The following is a 20,389-nucleotide window of genomic DNA, read 5'->3' as shown; positions in this document are numbered from 1 at the left end:
GGACAAGAATCATGTCCTCTGAAGCTGTTCGCATAAGCAGTTCTGACTCTCGTCCAGGTTCTGCAGTGGTGGGCGTGGATATGTGTTCTGCCATGTAAAGCAGAGTCATGATTTCATTTTTGAAATTTTTACCTTCTGTCCTTCTGTATTAGTCATGAAAGCAGTCAGGTGTCTTGATTTTAGAGACAAACTTTCAATACTAAGATCTCCAGCACCATTTGGAGATCCCTGATGCTATAAGACACAGCATGACCAGAAAGTCAGGTGTTGAGGTCAGAGGATCTAGGTTCTCATGTTAAGATAAGCAAACAAGCAAATAAATTTACCCTAGAACCAAAGCATAAATTAGCTTTCTCCATTATAAATAGATAAATGAAACCACATTGCCCTCTGCTGTTGGGGAATCCTGGTAACTGTCCCCACTCTACTGCCCTCCTGTGTCTGTCTGCTTATTTTCTTTATCCCATCTGATTAGATTTGAGCTTTCAATGTTTCCAGAATAGAAGGACCAAGTGTTTATTATTATTTTTTAAGTCTCCTAGCAACCAATGGCTAGTTGTATCCTTTAAAAATTATTAGTAGCTTTGTTCTACTCTTATAATGTTAAATATATTAACCCAAAGCTAGGTAACTTGAGTCATTTTATGAGATTCCAACAAAATGTTTTTTAACTACTTGGGAAGAAAAATATTTCATTTAAATTTCAATAAAAAATTATATAATAAGAATCTTTGGAGGAAGTATATTTTTATTTTATGCATAGTTCATGTCAAAGAATTTCAAATAATGAAATTGTAAGTAATTTCATAGCTAGTGAAATGGATAACTGGAAATCTGTCATCTATTGAACAACTAATATATACTAATAACTCACATATTTTATCCAACCTACTTACACATATTACTAATCCCTGTATTGAGTTTGCAAAATGTAAACGAAATAGTTTAAACCTATACTTGAGATTTTAGTTAGGTTTCCTAATTCTGAAACTCATGTTCTTTCCTTTCCTTTATAGACACTACCTATGCTACTAGAAACTGTCTTCAATTTCTGTAGTTATTATTGTATCTAATTTGTTTAAATCTTAATTCTCTTTTTTCCTTCTTTCTCTTCCTTATAAGACAATAAATGAATTAGAACATGGAGAGTAGGGGAGAAAACAGTTGGCATTTTATCAATATTGGCTCATGAAAATAAAAGAATCTGTAATAGAGCATAGTTTATATCTAACTTCTTTTGTTTTACAGGAAAAACACTAAAACCTGAGCCAACACCAGCCCCTCAAGACAGTAGGTGTTTCTATGTTTTCTGATCTCTAAATTGATAGCCTGTTTTCCCCCTTTTTCCTTTCTCAATGAAAAGCATTACCCTAGAAAGGTGGAGAGCAGAAGTTCATAAGACTTTTGTGAATGTCATGAAAAGTTGTATTTTTAACTCCAGAGAAGCCCACCTGCACAAACATAAGACCTGTTAGCACAACTTCCCCTGGGTTCACAAATCCCAAATTTCTTCTTTTTTAGCACATGGACAATAAATGTTGTAATAAAATACCACAAACTCGGTGGTTCAAAACAACACACATTTGTTCTGCAAGTCAGAAATGTGAAATCAGTTTCACTAAGCCAAATTCAAATGTCTGCACAACCATGTTTCCTTCAGAATGTCTCAGGGAGTGAGTCTGTTTCCTCATTTTTATAAGCTTTTAGAGCTGCATTCCTTGCATCCATTGGTTCATGGCCCTTTCCTCCACCTGCAAAACCAGCAATGTAACATCTTGCTTTAGTTGTCATATTGGCTTCTTATTTATTTGAATCTCCCTCAATGTCCCTCTATAAGGACACTTGTGTTATACATTTAGGGCCCACCCAGATAATATGGAGGAATCTCTCATTCTCAAGATCTTTGATTTAAGCACATCTACAAAATCTTTTTCATTATAAAGGTAACTTTTATAGGCTTTAAGGATTAGGACCCGGGTGTCTTGGGGGGCCCTCGTGCAGCCTCCTTCAGCACAGAAGCATAAAATCCATGGTTTGGAAGAACCAACGAGGTTTTCTTGGCATATGACTTTCTTGGTTCTCCAGTTCTACCACGAACTACTCAAGTCTGTCTGTGAGAAATTGTTTCTTACATTGGAATTGAATGCGTTTCTCATAGAACCCAAGCCTTGGACCTAGAATATCATGGGTGCACTTGTAAATCCTTTCAGCTGTGCGATCCTGTTGGTGAAAGTAACATTGGGAGTTACTGTATTCAATAATGACCCATGGAACGAGTTGGAAAGAGAAATAGGCTAGTTTTACAGGGTGGTGGCAAGTAAATATTTGACTTGAGGCAATTCAGTCTACAGAAATAGACAGTTTGCTTATCCTGGTCTCTCAGAGTTGTAAATATCTTCACTCTGCCCATACTTACCAAGTTATTTCATTTATATAGGTAAAACTCATCACCCTTTCTTATTGCTTTTTCAGATCCCCCAGTCACTGAAGATGGGTGGGTGATTTACAAAGACTACCAGTATTATTTTAGCAAGGAGAAGGAAACCATGGATAATGCACGAGCATTTTGCAAGAGGAATTTTGGTGATCTTGTTACTATTAAAAGTGAAAGTGAGAAGAAGTTTCTATGGAAATATGTAAGCATATGATTAATTGAAGAATGGAACAGTGACATGTTACAAACAAAGATAATGTCTACAATTGGTACCTCATGATATAATTTCCAACTAGATGCTAAATCTGATGTTCCTAAGCTCAGGGTTAATGATGTTAGTTCCTGAGAGAAGAGGCCATCAAGGGAGTTACAGCTTACTGTTTGAATATTCAGTGCAGGAATAATAGCTTATTGACTGCATATACAGAGCAGAATCATAGAATACATAAACATTTTGTAGTCTGGGTTTTGTGAGGATCCATACTTGATGGCTTTGAGTTCATTAATTTTCTTTTCAAAGATTACAAATCCCAACAATTGCTATAAATCAATCCTAGACTCTTTGTATATCATACAGTTTGATTATTAATTTGAAAATCTGTCTTAATGAATCATATTATTGAATAAAATATAGAACAGCTTCATTATTTGTATAAAAGTCTTTCTTGGTTGTACCCAAATAATCAACTATTACTGAAAGTATAATTATTTTTTCTAAGAGTGCCTGCCTCAATATCTTTCTGATTAACAGCAGTCAAGGCATCCTTATTGTTTTCCAGAGTAAGTAAGAAGGAGAAAAAAAATAAGTGTATCAGTTCTGATAGAAAAAAATTCATTTGATTGCAACTATGAATATGTAGCTGTAGCCTCAATTATCATCATATGTCTTTGTGGGTATACCTTGCTTTGAAATTCTCAGGTCATATCCTAATATTGTATAAATATATATGCATAATACAAGTTGTGTGTTAAATCTGTACATATATGTATTGTGTGTAGACACACACACATATATATATACGTATGAGAAAAGCATATTCTTTGTTGCATAAATCTCCACTAGCTATTTTGTTTTAAAGCACCAACTTTTTACAGGGCACTTGGTATTAAAGAGACTGACTTAAGGCATGGCATTTGCTTTATAAATGCAAGTTGTTAGATTGTTTACATTTTTATTTTTATTTCTATGAACTTAAATCCTTCCTCTTTGGGAAAGATTCCAAATAGGCTACCTCATTAATGTGTAGATTTTATCTGAGAATTGTTTATTCTATGATTCTAAATTAAACTATATGTAAAATTTCATATTCTAGATAAACAAGAATGGTGGGCAGACACCATATTTTATTGGTTTATTGATCAGCTTGGATAAAAAGTTCATGTAAGTAAATCAAGCTAAAACTACATTTAGGATAGTGCTCTGATAAATACCTAAGAATTATTTTGAAAACTTTTTTGCTGAGTGAATTTGAAAAAAAATCTACAGCATTTTAAATCTGCAAAGAATCTCTAAAACAGAAAAAGAGAAAACAGTTTAATCCTATTAACCATTTCAACAATGATAATTCTCGAACAATTCAATATTGGAATTAATCTTGTAACATTTCACATCCTTTTTAGGATATCATCAGGTATCACTAAACTACAGACTAAGAAGATGTATCAGATAGATATGAGTACTGAATTTAGTTCTAAAATTATGATCCTATCTGGACTAATGTACCCAGAACTAAAGGATGCTTTTTTGTTGCCTCACTCACTGCTTTGCCTGGCAGCACTGTTTATTTATTTTTGGGGAGCAGTTGTGGAATTTGAACTCAGGTCTTCAAGCTTGCTAAGCAGGCACTCTACCACTTCAGCCATATCTCCAGCCATTTTTGCTCTGTTTTTCTTGGAGATAGGGTCTTGCTTTTGCTCAAGCTAGCCTGCACTGTGATCCTCCATGACAGGCATGCACCACCACACCCAGTTTTTTCCATTGAGATGAGGTCTTAAAAACTTTTTTGCTCAGGCTGGTCTGTAACGACAATCCTCCCAATCTTAGTTTCCCATGTTCCGTGGGATGACAGGTGCATGCCACTACACCTAGCTGTTAGTTAAGAAAGGGTCTTGTGAATTTTTGGCGCAGACTGGCCTCAAGCTGCAATCCTCACAATCTTAGCCTCCCTAGTAGACAGAATTACAGGTGTGAACCACTAGCACACCCCTAGCAGCAGTGTTTTGAAGAACTATTCCAATTGCATGAAGAACTTCCCTTCTAAAATGATGGATGTTCTGATTCTTATTATGTAGAGTCCAGGAAAGCTGTGTGGGAGGGAAGAAATAAGTGCAATACGGAGGGCTCTTTCCTCATTAATCAATAAGCATCTTCTCCTGAATTTGAAGAACAGATATGTCCTCCTGGCTCATGCACAGCTGTCTTATTCACACACATTCCACAAGATTTTTATTGCCATCTGTGAGCAATAGAGACCTACACATAGGCTCAATATTTTTAAAGAATAGAAATGTTTGATCTTCCTATTGACAAGCACCTGTTTTATCATCTTTAAAAACAGAGGCTTGAATTTGATGACCTCTTTTGGGTCCAGTCCTCACAGTCTCTGAATTTCTGTAACTTATGAAAACAGGCATTGGCCCACCTACCTTACTGAGAAACAGAGTAAACATAAGACTGACAGAATGGCCCTAATGAGAAATCCTATAATATTCTGTCCCTATATGAATGTGTGGTTATAAGGGAGCCATGTCTGAAGAGCGCTATGGGAGGAGGTTTTGCGTCTGGCCCATTTCCAGTGTAATTGGGATCTCCATTTCTTCTCAAACTTGAAGACTAAAGGTAGTTTGTTTCAGGGAGGGAAAGAAGGCAAACCAATATTCTATATTCTTGTCTAATATGTTTTCCTAATGGATGGTTTCCTGATGACTGATGATGCCCTAAAACAAAGACTGGTGACATTTTGCAGGATTAAATCCAGTTTGAGTTGCTTGTGAATTGCATCAGAGAAGCACAATGCTGAGGAGCACACTCAGTGTCCAGGCATTTGGGATTTTCCTGCCAGTCTCTAAGAAGAGGGCTTTTGTTTGCTTGGTGTACTGTGTTGCATTCGTTTTGATTGACTTGCCTTTTTCCATCTCTAGGCTGTAGTCAATTGTTTTAATGACTGAACTGTTAAAAAATGGTTGAATTTTCTTTTCCAGTTGGATGGATGGAAGCAAAGTGGATTATGTGGCTTGGGCTACAGGTGAACCCAATTTTGCCAATGAAGATGAAAACTGTGTAACCATGTATACAAATTCAGGTAGACAATATAGAAGCTTTTGTTTTGTGTTGTAGAGTGCCATTTCTTTCATCCTTAGGCTAAAATAGTTAGTTATACACTTAAGTAAGAAAAGAAGAGATAATTCTAATTTGAGCTACACAACTACTCAATTTATAAAGGAGAAATTTGCAACGTGTGTACCAGTATGCCAACAAATGACACTTGTGATCATTTCACTTCTTCCCAAATTATGGAACTTTTTCTTTCATGTTATTTCTTGAGGAAAATGTCCAGAACTTATTTATTTATCATCTTTGTTTCTTTCTGTAGTTTCTTATATTCTATAAAATAGGGATAGTGATGTAACTTATCTGTTTTTGTGAAGATTAAACGAGATAATGCATCTAAAACTAAGCACATGCTTAGACATTGTTAGACATTATTATGAGTGACTGTAACTAGATAATATATCTGTAACACCGAGTACATGCTTGGTGTGTAGGAATCTCTCTGTAAAATTGAAATTTTATCAATTTAATGAAAGAGCAAAAGGGATATTACATGGGTTCTTCTAGTCACTTGTGTAAAAATAGTTTGATTTTATTCTAAACCATATTTTGAGAATCCGCATAAAATAATTACATTTCTGAAAGACAGCATTTTAAAACATGAGTATGTAAATCTAATTTAACTGTTCTGCTCTTTGCCAGGGTTTTGGAATGACATTAACTGTGGTTATCCAAATGCCTTCATCTGCCAGCGGCATAACAGCAGCATCAATGCCACGGTTATGCCTACCATACCCCCAAGCCCAGGTGGCTGTAAGGAAGGTTGGAGTTTGTACAATAACAAGGTATTAGGAGACTTGGTTGCAGTCTTAGCATTATTCAGTATGAAGAGTAACAAATGCAAATCTTTCATCTTAAAGGTAACTTTTGCCTGCCTCATCACTTCAGGCCATTTCTGCCAAGAATAAGTGGAGAGTTGCATGGAAAATTCTCAATGGAAATTAAAAGCATGCTTAAAATAGTCTCCTAAGAGTCATACCCTTTATCTCAAGGGAGAATAAACCTTTGCAATGAAAGTTTGTGGGTCATAGAGATGACTTAATTTTTAAAATCCCTATTTAGTTGTGGAAGAATTTATAATTAGCTCTCAACTTCATGAATTATTTTGATATCTTTAGAACAAATTTGGTTATCTTTAGATAACTCCTATGGGCTTTTATTCCCTTCTTTTTCAGTGTTTCAAAATCTTTGGGTTTTCTGAAGAAGAAAGAAAAACTTGGCAAGCAGCACGCAAAGCTTGCATAGGATTTAAAGGAAATCTGGTATCCATACAGAATGAAAAAGAGCAAGGTATGCAGATCATTTTCAAGTCAGTTATAAACTTAAATATGCAGGTTTGCCAATAAGATGATAGGCTGTTGCTGATTGTAACTGATTTTTTTGGTTTTCCAGAGTTAAAAATTGGTAAGGAAAAATAATGAAGCACTTAATAAGAATGATTTTAGTTCACTTGCCCATTTCTTTATTGGTTCATTAGTTTTGGGAGAACTTAATTTTTTAAGTTCCCTATATATTCTGGTTATGTTATCATTTGCTGGTAAATGGATGGAATTGGAGAACATCATTCTGAGTGAGGTTAGCCTGGCCCAAAAGACCAAAAATTGTATGCTCTCCCTCATATGTGGACATTAGATCAAGGGCAAACACAACAATGGGATTGGACTTTGAGCACATGATAAAAGCGAGAGCACACAAGGGAGGGGTGAGGATAGGTAAGACACCTAAAAAATTAGCTAGCATTTGTTGCCCTTAACGCAGAGAAACTAAAGCAGATACCTTAAAAGCAACTGAGGCCAATAGGAAAAGGGGACCAGGAACTAGAGAAAAGGTTAGATCAAGAAGAATTAACCGAGAAGGTAACACACACGCACAGGAAATTAATGTGAGTCAACTCCCTGTATAGCTATCCTTATCTCAACTAGCAAAAACCCTTGTTCCTTCCTATTATTGCTTATACTCTCTCTTCAACAAAATTAGAGATAAGGGCAAAATAGTTCCTGCCTGATATTGAGGGGGTTGGGAGGGGAGAGGGAGGGGGCGGAATGGGTGGTAAGGGAGGGGGTGGGGGCAGAGGGAAGAAATGACCCAAGCATTGTATGCACATATGAATAATAAAACAATAATAAAAAAAAGAATGATTTTATTTGGTTATAGGCACCATGCTGGATTTTAACATAGATTCCTTTTCCATTTTCATAGCACCTCTATAAAGTAGGTATTATTACCCCACTTGTGAAAGAGGAAATGGTAATGGGAGAGCCATGAGTGAGGGACCTTGCCTGGTAAGAAGAGTTTGGAATCAAACCCAGGACTGCTGGATTACATTCCAGCCAGTCTCCAAAAATCAGTTTGCTTCCCAAAGACCCAAAGAATAAAATGAACAATTGCTGAATTCCAATTTACTTCTCTTCTAGGCACTTAATCGTATAACTTGTAACACAGTAAGGCTGATATTTTAAATAAGAACTTTGAACAAATTCAGAAATTTTTTTTGATAAAACATCAGGATAAGTCAGAGCTGGAGAGAGCACTGAAGGAGAAACTTGCCATATCCACATAGCAGATCGTAAAGTTCATTCTGTTGTTGCCAAGAGAAAGGAATGTACCACTTTTGCGTGGACTTTTAGAGCCTTTGTTGAGACAGATAATAGGTTAAATTTGTGATTTGTGCTGCAAAGAGGATGCTGACCACCTGCAGGAAATTTAGACTAAACTGATGAAGGGTTTGGAAACCACTTTAAAGTGAGTTATGGATCAGACACCCTTAAACAATTTAGGAAAGAGAGGACCCAATGGAATTCTTAGGACCTATGAGTAGCTGTTACAGGGAAATAGATTTAACTTCAAAATCAGATGGGTATCCCAACAACTAGGACTGATAACTTGGTCTGCTTTGTGAAGGAAGCAAAGTTTCCAAAGGATGGTGAAAATGCTTAAACTGGGAGGAGGTACTTAAGTGGATACTAGAGGGCCACATATACAGGCTTTTACATCAGGCAGAGAAGGTACTGTGTATATACATTTATAAGGATGTTGTAAGGGGGAAAAAGATAGACTGGAAATTCTCTTTCATTCTAAGTTCTTTCACAGTCACTTACCACCCAAAATGATGTGTGGAAACGTATAAGAAGAAAGACACTAGAAACCTGCATGGTGCTTTCCCAAGCATTTGCCCTAAAAATGCCACCATGTGCTGCCTTACAGCACATTATACAGTAAACCAAGCAAGCTCCTACTGAGAACATGACATCTGCATTTCCATAACTGGCCTACTACATTTTGGACTTAGCTACCCAGCAGAGAAACACAATAATTGATTTCCTCTCTTAACCACAAAGGGCTGATTTCTGGCATAACCGAGTTGGAACCTGAGTACTAGAGATGTGCAGAAGGAAATGGTTTTGAGATAAAATAACATTATTTCTGGCAAAACAGGCACAAGTTGTTTAATTTTTTATTGTGGCTGTTGGCAGTAACATTTAAAAACAGAAAAAAAAGCTCAGTGCTGAATGTTGGCAGGTAGAGCTTTTCCACAATTCATTTCAAGTTGAGGGAGGATAGAAAAAGTTATAATCTTATTTAGGAAACAAAATAAATCAAAATAAATATCTACCCATGTCCTATTTCTTTGAAAAATGTTGGAAGAAAAGTCTATTTTTTTATTTTTATCTTTAGTTTATTCAGAAAACAGTAAATCTCTGAGTAAGCCAGCTGCTCTCTATACTGCTTACTGTACAGAAAGAGTATGTATAGCAATGGCTGTTCCAAGAATGCTCTTGAACAGACAGATCATTGTATCTCCGAAGACTTCTATTTTGCATATTCTATTTGTAGCCCTCAGGCTTAGTCATTGCATTTCCTGTTTGAATGCAGAGGACATATTTAAACGTAAATTGCTGTTCTATTGCACAGGAGCTCATCCACTGAGGAGTCAGTGGTTCAGGCACTGTTGGGGGCAAAAGCAGCTGCTGGGGGCACATGGAGATGGGCTAAGGAAAGGAATGAGGGACATGAACATTTAAACCTTTCCAAAGCTTCTGGATATTTGTCACCATTCTGTCCTGTCTACCATAACTCTGACAAAGCAAGAAGCCATATTGTTGTGCTCTGAATTTCTCTAGAAATACATACGCAAACACACACAGACACACTCCTTAGGTTCAAGCATATTCAGGAGATAACCTTGATCCCTAGAATTTGCCCAGCAAGAATCACAGTTTGGCAATCTAAGAAACTGATAATTTAAAAGTCTAATACTTCTTGTTTTGACAAATAGCTTTGATTTTTCAGGACTTTTCTGGGTTAAGAGACCTCTCTCCCATTGTTACTATAATCAGATTATTTTGTTTACAGAGTCAGAACTCACAGGATGAATTTTTATAAATTAGAAAAATATGCTCCTTTCTGAAGGCTGGCAGGCAGCCACAACCCAGATGGGGGTATACAGCATGAAGAGTGGGGCATGGGATAGATTTCAGTTTTCTTTTCTCCCTTGCCCTGGTGCCCTTGGGCAGAGTTCAACTTTCACAACTATTTGCAGTAGCCTAGATAAAATCTAGACTTTTATTGTAAGAAACTTTTCAAAGTGCAATGTTTAATTGCTAGCTGGCCTCTAAGGTGAGCAAGTGTTTGTTTTATGGTGAGTACTTGTAAATACTAAAAAAAGACTTGAATCTCACTCTCAGTATTTTCAAATGAACATATTTAAGATATTTTCTGTTATCTTGAATATTAAACCCCAAAGTTTAAAACTGTCTTTTGAAACTTTCTTCTAGCATTTCTTACCTACCATATGAAAGACTCCACTTTTAATGCCTGGACTGGGCTGAATGACATCAATTCAGAGCACACGTTCCTTTGGACAGATGGGAGAGGAGTTCATTATACAAACTGGGGAAAAGGCTATCCTGGTGGAAGAAGAAGCAGTCTGTCCTATGAAGATGTAAATACCACTTTCAGATCACCTCTCTCACACTATTGATTACCTTCCTATGAGAAATCTACCAGAGTCCTCCTGCACCCAATCCATTTTTGTAGATTTTAACTATTATGGACTGAGACAAGCTGGAGGGAGGGGACATGCATTTGTTTAGGAACTCTTGGCCTTGGAGGATTGGTCATAGTGAATAGTAGGAAACTCCAGCTCCATGCTAAACCAAGTTTGTACTCGGGGCAAACACATGGACCCAGGGTTATAACATGCTTTATATCAGCCTCCCCTTATCCCTTGCTGCTGTTGTAGTATTTGGGATGCAGGTCTGGAAGCCCCTATGACTTCTGAAGCTATCATCAGCATCACCAATATCATTACTGAGTTCGTGATTGTAGACTGCTCATTCTGTTACAAACACTGCACGAAGTGCTTTTGTATATTACAAGACCGGCTAACGCTTCTGTATTTTACTACTCATACTCTTATGTAATTGAACACTCTACCTGTTGGTGTCCATCATCATGTGAGGGATTGTGAATAGTATGAAGAAATAGAAGACTTTGTTTCTACCTTAAAAAAGCTTGCACTTAAACCAGAATATAAGTCTTATATAAGAAAGGCAGTAGTAGAGAAATGAAAGTGTATAATTGCAGGTCAGCTATACAGTACTATAGTAAAGAGGAAGGAAACTCACTGTGGGATGGGGTGATTTATCCACTTGATATACACCTGTGGAGCTCTTTTGTAAGGCACTGTCATTGTGTGACATGGTAGATGGAGGGACTATGGGAAGAACCAATTACACATATTTTTCAAATAGCTTTAAACATGATAATCAGAGGAAGTAAGCAAGAGGATAAGGAAGGGCAGGCCAAGTGACCAGGGTGAGCAAAGTCTACAAGAGAAAGGCACCAGGTGTGTTTGGGTAGGACTAAATGGCCTTGAATATGGCAGGAGTTTTAGGTTAGAAAAGAAGTAGGAGGAAGTAGGGGTGAGCTTTGAGGGATAGAAAGTAGAATTCAGAGAAATGTAGCTGTTCTGTGAGAGAGTGTGCACTTTGTCAGGTAGACAGCAAAACATAAGGTGAAATAGAAAAACGATCTGATCAAAATGACTTTTTTGTGATAATTAATTTCGGAACTACATGTAGGGTGGGTGTACTCTGGTGATGAGTAAGTGATGGGCAACATTTCTATGGAGAAATGCTTTGATCATCTATGTTTGAATTAGAGCTGGAAATTTGCTGAACTTAAAGTAAGATGAAGTGTATTAGGGTTTGCTTAGAAAAATGTAATGGATGAAAGATGAATTTTATATAAATTAAAAAAAATCTTTATTCCAAAATTTTTTTTTGTTTTTAGAGCACAAATAAAATGGGGTTTCATGAATTTTTTTTTTTTTTGGACTGGACTGGCCTGGAACCACAATTCTTTGATGTCAGCTTCCCATGTATCTTGGAATGAGAGGCATAGGCCACCATGCTCAGCTATTGGTTGAGATGAGGATCTTGCTAACTTTTTCTCCAGGTTGACCTCAAATGGTGATCCTCCCAATTTCAGCCTCCCAAGTAGCTGGAATTACAGACATGAGTCACTGGTACCTGCTTCTATTCTTTTAAATTTGTTAAGGTATGTCTTGTGGAAAGAGAGAGACAGAGAGAGACACAGAGAACAAGAATGCATATTTTAAGCAGGCATTTTTCTCTTCCCATATTTAAGCTTGAAAAAGAAGGGGGAAATGGAAGATAAAGGTGGAACTTAAACAATAAAAACTAGTGTAGCTCATGGAGTAGACCACAGCCTCCTACTTGCAGAAAATCCCCAGGAGCTGACAAATTCATCTACACCCTTACCCATCCCCAAATAGTGAGGTGTTCATAGTAACTCAATTCCATGGAAGGGTGAACTTATCTAGACTGGTGTTATACAAGAAAAGCACAGCTCAACCACTTTAGACAGCAAGGAACAAGTATTATCTTCACAGGGAAAAGTCCAGAGTCTGAAAGACTAATTATAGTATTTCATTGCACCTAAAACACCATTGATTGAAAAATGTACATGCCACTAAAAAAAGAATAACTGCCTTTTAAACTTTGACACATTTATTATGTCTTGCATTTACTATTTTAGAAATGTTAATATATAAAATACATGTCTCAAAACAGATGATATATGATATGTGGTGCAGTGACAGCCAAAGATGGAGGTTCTTCCTATCCTTCTGCTCTGCATCCTTATGCTGCCTTCCTTAAGGCAGGCTAGAAAAGTTCTGTTGCATCCATTAAGGCAATACCCAACCTTCCCTTCCTTTGTGGCTCTATTTCTGGATTTCAATAGTGAGAATTTGTGTGAAGAAGATTCTGTGTTCTTCCAGAGTCTTTGGTTCCCAAATCTTGCTAGCAATTAGTAATATTTCTGACTGCAAAATTTCTCAAGCCTGTCTCTAAAATGTGTCCCAATCAAGTTGGTTTTCAATTCAAATAGCAAGAGTGCAAATGTGAGTGACCTGCGTGGAAAGTGGATACAGTTGGCTGGAAAGTAATGATGGATTGAATATGCTATAAAGTAGGATGATCTTAAAATTTGAATGTTGGGAATTAGTTTCTTGGCTTACTAATGAATTGATTTAAATAATTGTTAATTCATAATTGTTTTCTTTTTCTTTATCCACAAATGTACAGGCTGACTGTGTTGTTATTATTGGAGGCAAATCAAGGGAGGCAGGGACATGGATGGATGACACCTGTGACAGTAAACGAGGCTATATATGCCAGACACCCCCTGGTAAGTTCTGCCAAACCTCACCTGACTGCAAGAGTTGGATTTTTAAGTGTGTGTGTGCATGTGTGTGTGTGTGTTTAATAGGACTATTTCCTTGCATATCAATAGGTTTGTTTTATTCTCATTTTAATCTACATGAACCGAAGGCAGATAAAAGGGGTAATTTTTTAAAAAAATTATTCATTTATTCACATGTGCATACATTGTTTGGGTCATTTCTCCCCCTGCCCCTCTACCCTACCCTCTCCCCGACTCAGTTCTAGGCAGGTCTGTTCTGCCTTTATCAGTAATTTTGTTGAAGAAAAGACACAAGTCTAATACAGAAGACAAAGCGTTTTTGCTAGTTGAGTTGAGGATAGCTATACAGAAATATTCCTAGCATTGCTTTTGTGTACACATGTGTTATGACTCACGTTAATTCATCTCTAACTGATCTTTTCACTGGTTACTGATCCCCTTCTCATGATAACCTCTGTCGCTTTAAGGTTTCTGTATTAGCTCCTCTGGAGTGGGGACATCAAATGCTTTCATGTTTTGTGTTTTCTACCTATTCCTATATCTCCCATATGTGCTCTCCCCTTGTCATGCGATCCAAGTCCAACCACATTGCTGCATTTGCCCTAGATCTAAAGTCCGCATATGAGACAGTCAGTACATACAATATTTGGTCTTCTGAGCCTGGCTAACCTCGCTCAGAATGATGTTCTCCAATTTCATCCATTTACCTGCAAATGATATGATTTCATTCTTTTTCATGGCTGAGTAAAATTTCACTGTGTACAAGTACCACATTTTCTTGATCCATTCATCAATGGTGGGGCATCTTGGTTGTTGCCATAACTTGGCTATTGTGAATAGTGCTGCAATAAACATGGGTGTGCAGGTGCCTCTGGAGTAGCCTGTGTTGCTTTCCTTTGGGTATATCCCCAGGAGTGGAATTGCTGAGTCCTATGGCAGGTCTATGTTTAGATTTTTAAGAAGTCTCCAAATTTTTTTCCAGAGTGGTTGCATCAGCTTGCATTCCCACCAGCAGTGTAAGAGGGTTCCTTTTTCCCCGCATTCTCGCCAACACCTGTTGTTGGTGGTGTTGCTGATGATGGTTATTCTAACAGGGGTGAGGTGGAATCTTAGTGTGGTTTTGATTTGCATTTCCTAGAGATGGTGAGCATTTTTTCATGGTTTTTTTGGCCATTTGAATTTTTTCTTTTGAGAAAGTTCTGTTTAGTTCAGTTGCCCATTTCTTTATTGGTTCATTGATTTTAGGAGAGTTTAGTTTCTTAAGTTCCCTGTATATTCTGGTTATCAGTAAAAGGGGTAATTTTTAAATACTTTATTCCTGAGTCTCCTCTCATACCATTTTCAGAAAGTCCTGCACAAATTAAACTTGAAGCTGAAACTTTTCCTAATCTTATTTGAAATTTGGGACATGTCAGTCATCTTTCTGCTGCTGTGACAAAATAACTGAGGGAATCAACTTAGAAGAAGGATAAGTTACTTTGGCTCATAATTTTAAATGTTTCAGTCCATGGCCACTTGGCTCTGACATGTTAGGCCTGTAGAGAAGAACATCACGACAGGGAGCATGTGTGTGGTGGAGCAAAACTGCTCACATCATGACAGCTGGGCGGTTTCGGGGGAGAGAAAGCAAGAAAGATAGAGAAAGCTAGAGAGAGAGAGGGGAGCTGGGGTCGCAATATCACCTCCCCATGACCTTACTTCCTTCCACTAAGTCCCAGCTTTTAAAGGTTCTACCACCTCCAAATAGCATCACAGGCTAGCCTTTAGTCATGGCCTTTGGGGGATATTTAAAATACAAACCACAATAGGACTTAAAAAAAAAGCCAATGTAGGAATTCCAGAATTCTTTAGTTCAACTTGTGTAATGTGAGAACTATTGGCACAGAGCATCAGATATGCCTTGTCATTTTGTTATATATTCTTTTTCTGTAAAAAAGAAGATATCTGACTTGAGCTTCTTCTTAAATCTTAGGAAATTGTTAAATGAAAATAACTAGAATAGCAATGTCAAGCTATACAAAAGAATCAGAAATTGAGAAATTGATTAGAGGTGCCATCACCCTGAGTTCTGCTCTCAATGGCTGAGTTTGAGTTAGAAGCCCTTGTCTCTCAGATCCAGTATTTTGTTCCAGTACTTTCTGGTAAATCAGGGAAATAATGTCAACTCATGACCATGACTGAAAATCCCTTCAGATATTTTCAAATGTTTGAAAAGGACTTCAGAAATTCTAACCTTTACTTGCTCGCAAAGCCAGGCCAGGCCATGTCACTTTTCTCTTTGTACAGTTGGCCCTCTGTAGCTACAGCTTCTTCCTCACAGATTCTGCTACCCCCAACTCAAAAAAAATCAGAAAAAAGCTGCATCTCTACTCAACATGTACAGATGGTTTTTTTCTTGTCATTATTCCCTAAGCAAGGCACTTTAACAACTATTTACCCAGCATTTGCATTGTGTTAGAGATTAGAAGTAATCCAGAGAGGATTTAAAGTATATAGGAACATGTGTTTAGATTATAGGCAAGTACTACACTACTTTAATCTTATCTTTTTATTAGTTTTAAACTGATACATAAAACATGGACTGTACCTATTAAAGGGGTACTATTTTAATCCATGTATGCATTGTGTGATGTTTAAATCAGGTTAAATGCCATTTTAAACTAGGGAGTTGAGCATGCACAGATTTTGTTATCCAAGTGAAGGAGGGGGTGTCCTGGAACTGATACTGCTGTGGATACCAAGGGAGGACTGCACTGTGGCCCACTGCACCTGACTCTTGGGTAGCCACTAGCACCAAAGCTGCCATCTCTACTGCTGTTCTTTGGACAAAGGGCAGGGGGAGCTCTTTTCCAGGAGTGAATGGTGATCCACAAGCTTATTCAAAATCTTCCTTTCTTCTGCTTCTAAGTGTAAGTGATAGAATATTTGGCATGCATAAAATGTGTTGAATATTTTTGATGATTCAAAAAAAAGACACGGTGTTAAAGTGAGAAAATACAGCATATAAAATTGTACTACTATAAGTTATCAAAAAAACTTCAACAAGAATTTTAAAAACTCTAAGGAAATATATAAAATAAGAATAACTTGTTATCTTTAAACAAAGAATGTTGTGTGACTTGATTTCCTACATTTTTTCAAAACCTCTACAAATATAAACCAATATATATAAAACTTTAAAATTAACACTATTTTAAAGAATACACAAGAACTGGGGGTTGACCTCAAGTGGTAAAGCGCTTGCTTAGCAAGCACAAGTTCTTTAGTTCAATCCACAGTGCCACAAATAAATGAAGAAAGATAGACAGACATACATGTAAGACATATTCTTTGCTGAAAGTTAGAAAATACAGCAAATTATAAAGATAAAGGAAACATTAGCTATGATCTAACCACCTGGAAACAATCTAGTATTAGCTTTTTCTTTTACTTTTTTAAATAAATGTCTTTCTGAATAAGCAAATTAGATAGACCTAAATTTCCTAGTTGTAGATAGCCTTTTGTGAAACTGCTTTTTTTTTCTTTTTAGCTTTACCTCCAGCCCTGTTTACCACTTTTAATAATCCAAAAATTTCCCCATGGCATTAAGATGTACCCATATTTCTCCAAGCTGGGGACTGTAAGGCAATTCCATAGAGGCTGTAACATTTTAAGGCCAAGCTGAGGGTCTCTTGGTTTGATGATTTCATACCAACACAAGATGGCAGTAGCAGCAGAAGAGAACAGGGAGGCTGCTCTCCTGACGAAATGTAGTTAACCTTTACCAGACATGACCAAAAGGAAGCGTGACACTTCTATAGTAACAGAGCAAGGCAAATGGTGGCTTGGGTTGGTATAAAGTAGAACAGGTCAGAGAATTGGCCACGAAAAAAGTTGGTAGGGAAAGATATCAAGAACTCCAGACCAGTGACGGCTTTTTCTGAAAAGAGCCAGGCTGTGTTTTAGGTCTGTGGTCATTCAGTGTCTGTTGCTACTACTCAACTCTTTGATGGTCACAGGCAGTCTTAGCCAATATATAACTAAATAAGCCTGGCTGTGTTCCAATACAATTTTATTTATGGTCCATATTTGAATTTCATGAGTGTTTATAATGTCAAGAAATATTAATCTTTGATTTTTTTTTTTTTAGCCATTTTAAAGCCTTGTATAGCTCATGAGCTACCAAAACCAGACAAAAGGCCTGATTTCATCTGACCTCTGCCCTAGGGCATCAGCTCGGGCATGCAGAACAAGCTCTGCTTTTGTGTCTTAAGTGGCCCAGAGTGCAGGCCTGGACATAAAGCAGTGATTAGAAACCCATGCTAAGATATTAAGGAAGAAAGATTAAGAGCTGAAATGACTCTGTTTTAAGAGGGCTCTAGCGTCTGGCTCAATATAGATAAGATGTGGGGGCCTACATGAAGGGCATAGGAAATCATCATAAGACTTCAGCTTGATCCTGAGGTCAAGGTCAAATTAACCAGGGATTTGTGTGCTTTTGTGCAGCTTCATTCCAAATCACACACAGGTCTCCCAAAGGTGCATTATTTACAGGTAAATAGAGACCAAAGATGTGAACTCATGGGTGAGGTGGAAAAAAACGCAAAGAGGATAAAGAAGATTGTTCTTGACCTTGACATTTAACCAACAGAATAAAAATTAGTAATGATGGAATGAGAGAAATTCTTTAATTTGTGGGACTAAACTGTGACCTTTCTTCTATCCAGATAGTAGATCACATTGAATTTTCAATAATATTTGCTTTTTTAGAAACTTGATCATATATCTACCGTAATATTCTATATACAGTTTGTAAATTATTTAACCAGGCATTCTGATTAAAAATAATGGCTTGTTTTCTGATGGAAAATGGCTCATGAAAATATTTTTATCATCTGCCAGTTTGGACTTAGGCTATTCTGATTGTTTTTATGATGGATGAGGTATATTAATAATATATCGATGATGCTCAATTAATGTTCATTGAGAATGCTAATGAAAATAATCATTTTATTCCAGACCCTTCCTTGCCTAATCTTCCAACAAAAGCTCCAGCAGATGGCTTTATTAAGTATGGTGAAAGCAGCTACTCACTCATGAAACTGAAGTTACCATGGCTCGAAGCAGAGAAATATTGCAAAGATTATGCTTCCCGCATTGCTAGCATTCTGGATCCCTACAGTAATGCATTTGCATGGATGCAAATGCACACATTTAATGTACCTGTGTGGATTGCCCTGAACAGTAACTTGGTAAGCTGCTGGAAACATGCACAGCTTGACATGATAGATAAATCATGGTCAAAAATGATTCTCTGTTCAATCTGTTGAATACATATTTGAAAGAAATCCTTCCGGGCAATGTGAGTGGTACTAATAAGAATAAGACTCCTAAAGCCAGAACGTGGTGGTACACATCTGTAATCCCATCACCTGGGAAGCTGAGGCAGGAGGCTTGAGAGTTCAAGGTCAGCCTGGGGTTGTGTAGTGAGTTCTAGGCTAGCTTGGACTATATAGTGAAGCCCTGGCTCAAAACAAATAATATTAAATCTTTCAAGGATCCACTAACTTCAGATATCTACTAGCTAGTGATATGTGTCAGAAATCAAACTAAGAATTATTTAACTGATATCATGCTCTTATTCCTTTTGAATGGGAAAATTATATCCTACGTCTAAACTTAGTCACTTAGTTTTTTTTCAGTAGCATGATTACAACTATGCCATGAGAATTAAGAAAGCAGGTCAGGAACATAGTGACTGGGTGATGGAGGTGCTTTTTATTTTTTGTAGCAAGCCATTCAAGAGTTGTTATAGGTCCTAAAGTTATAGAACTTCTATCTATATATGAGAAATATTTCATTGCAGTCAATGCTCTCTATTCCATGATAAAGAAAGGAAGGTTGGCAGAGAATAAAGACAGAGGGAAGAAAGAGGCTGGAAGCTAAGAGTTAGTGATAGAGTTGTCAAAATATTCCTACCATGAATTTTCTTGGATGTCTTGTAATCCATCTGTCCACCCTCCATTCATCTATTAGCTAATCAATCAGCAAACTTCCAAGTAAAAGAAAGAGATGCCAGTAGGCATTTACAAGGAAATACAAGAAATGTCAAAGAGAGGTGCATACAAAGTATTATAGGAAAAGAGAAAGAGGCCACTTGGGCCAGGGGAGAGGTCCAAGAGGGCTTCTTAAAGAAAGTCAACCATTTTAGATGTAGCCTAGGATGGTAGAGCACAAGGAAGGAATATCAGGAAGAGAAAAGGATAAAAGGGGCAATGCTGGAAAGTAGAGCTTCACATTTGCAAATCAGGTGCTCTAAGGCTTGAGCCACACCTCCAGTCCTTTTGCTCTGGTTATTCTGAAGATGAAGTCTCATGAACCGTTTGCCTTGTCTGACTTTAAATTGTGACCATCCCAATCTTGGCCTCCCAAGTAGTTAGGATTACAGGTGTAAGCCCCTGGTGCCTGTCTAGGCAAGACATTTTTTTACATATCTGTTGGTTATGATTTTATTTTATTATTTGCTTTCTAAAATTTTTTATTTATTAGCATATTATAGTTGTCCCAGGGGTACATTATGATATTTACAAAAGTGTTTATCATATGTCTTAGTTAGATTCACCCTCTCCTTCTTTCTCCTTTATCCCCCCTCCTCACCTTTTAGAACAGCTCCAATAGGTCTCATTTTTCCACTTTCATACATGAATACTTAGTACTTCCACCATATTCACCCTCCTTCACCCTTTCCTTATGCCCCCCTCTCTCTCACTGATACCAACCCCTGAACAGGACTTGTTTTACCTTCCTGTCATTCATTTTTGTTTTGAAAAAGATATTTTTGCTTGTTTATGATGGTTATACAACAAGTTTCATTGTAACATTTCCATATATTTATATATATGTGTGTGTATTAA

General features: G+C 37.2%; 1 protein-coding gene across 1 annotated transcript in view; it reads left to right on the top strand.

Annotated features, from left to right (window-relative positions):
• Positions 1–20,389, top strand: part of Mrc1 (mannose receptor C-type 1) — an 84,656-nt gene that overhangs the window by 56,115 nt on the left and 8,152 nt on the right. The window contains exons 16-24 of the mRNA XM_020180977.2: positions 1,249–1,290; positions 2,473–2,636; positions 3,748–3,815; positions 5,636–5,736; positions 6,408–6,550; positions 6,941–7,055; positions 10,541–10,707; positions 13,379–13,481; positions 18,495–18,727. Coding sequence (XP_020036566.1) covers positions 1,249–1,290; positions 2,473–2,636; positions 3,748–3,815; positions 5,636–5,736; positions 6,408–6,550; positions 6,941–7,055; positions 10,541–10,707; positions 13,379–13,481; positions 18,495–18,727 — 1,136 coding nt within the window. The remainder of the gene's footprint in view (positions 1–1,248; positions 1,291–2,472; positions 2,637–3,747; positions 3,816–5,635; positions 5,737–6,407; positions 6,551–6,940; positions 7,056–10,540; positions 10,708–13,378; positions 13,482–18,494; positions 18,728–20,389) is intronic.

The sequence above is a fragment of the Castor canadensis genome, chromosome 15 (genome assembly GCF_047511655.1).
Source record: "Castor canadensis chromosome 15, mCasCan1.hap1v2, whole genome shotgun sequence".
In the NCBI taxonomy this organism is placed as follows: Eukaryota; Metazoa; Chordata; class Mammalia; order Rodentia; family Castoridae; genus Castor; species Castor canadensis.
The sequence above is the reverse complement of the archived record's forward strand: the minus strand, read 5'-3'. Positions and strand labels throughout refer to the sequence as shown.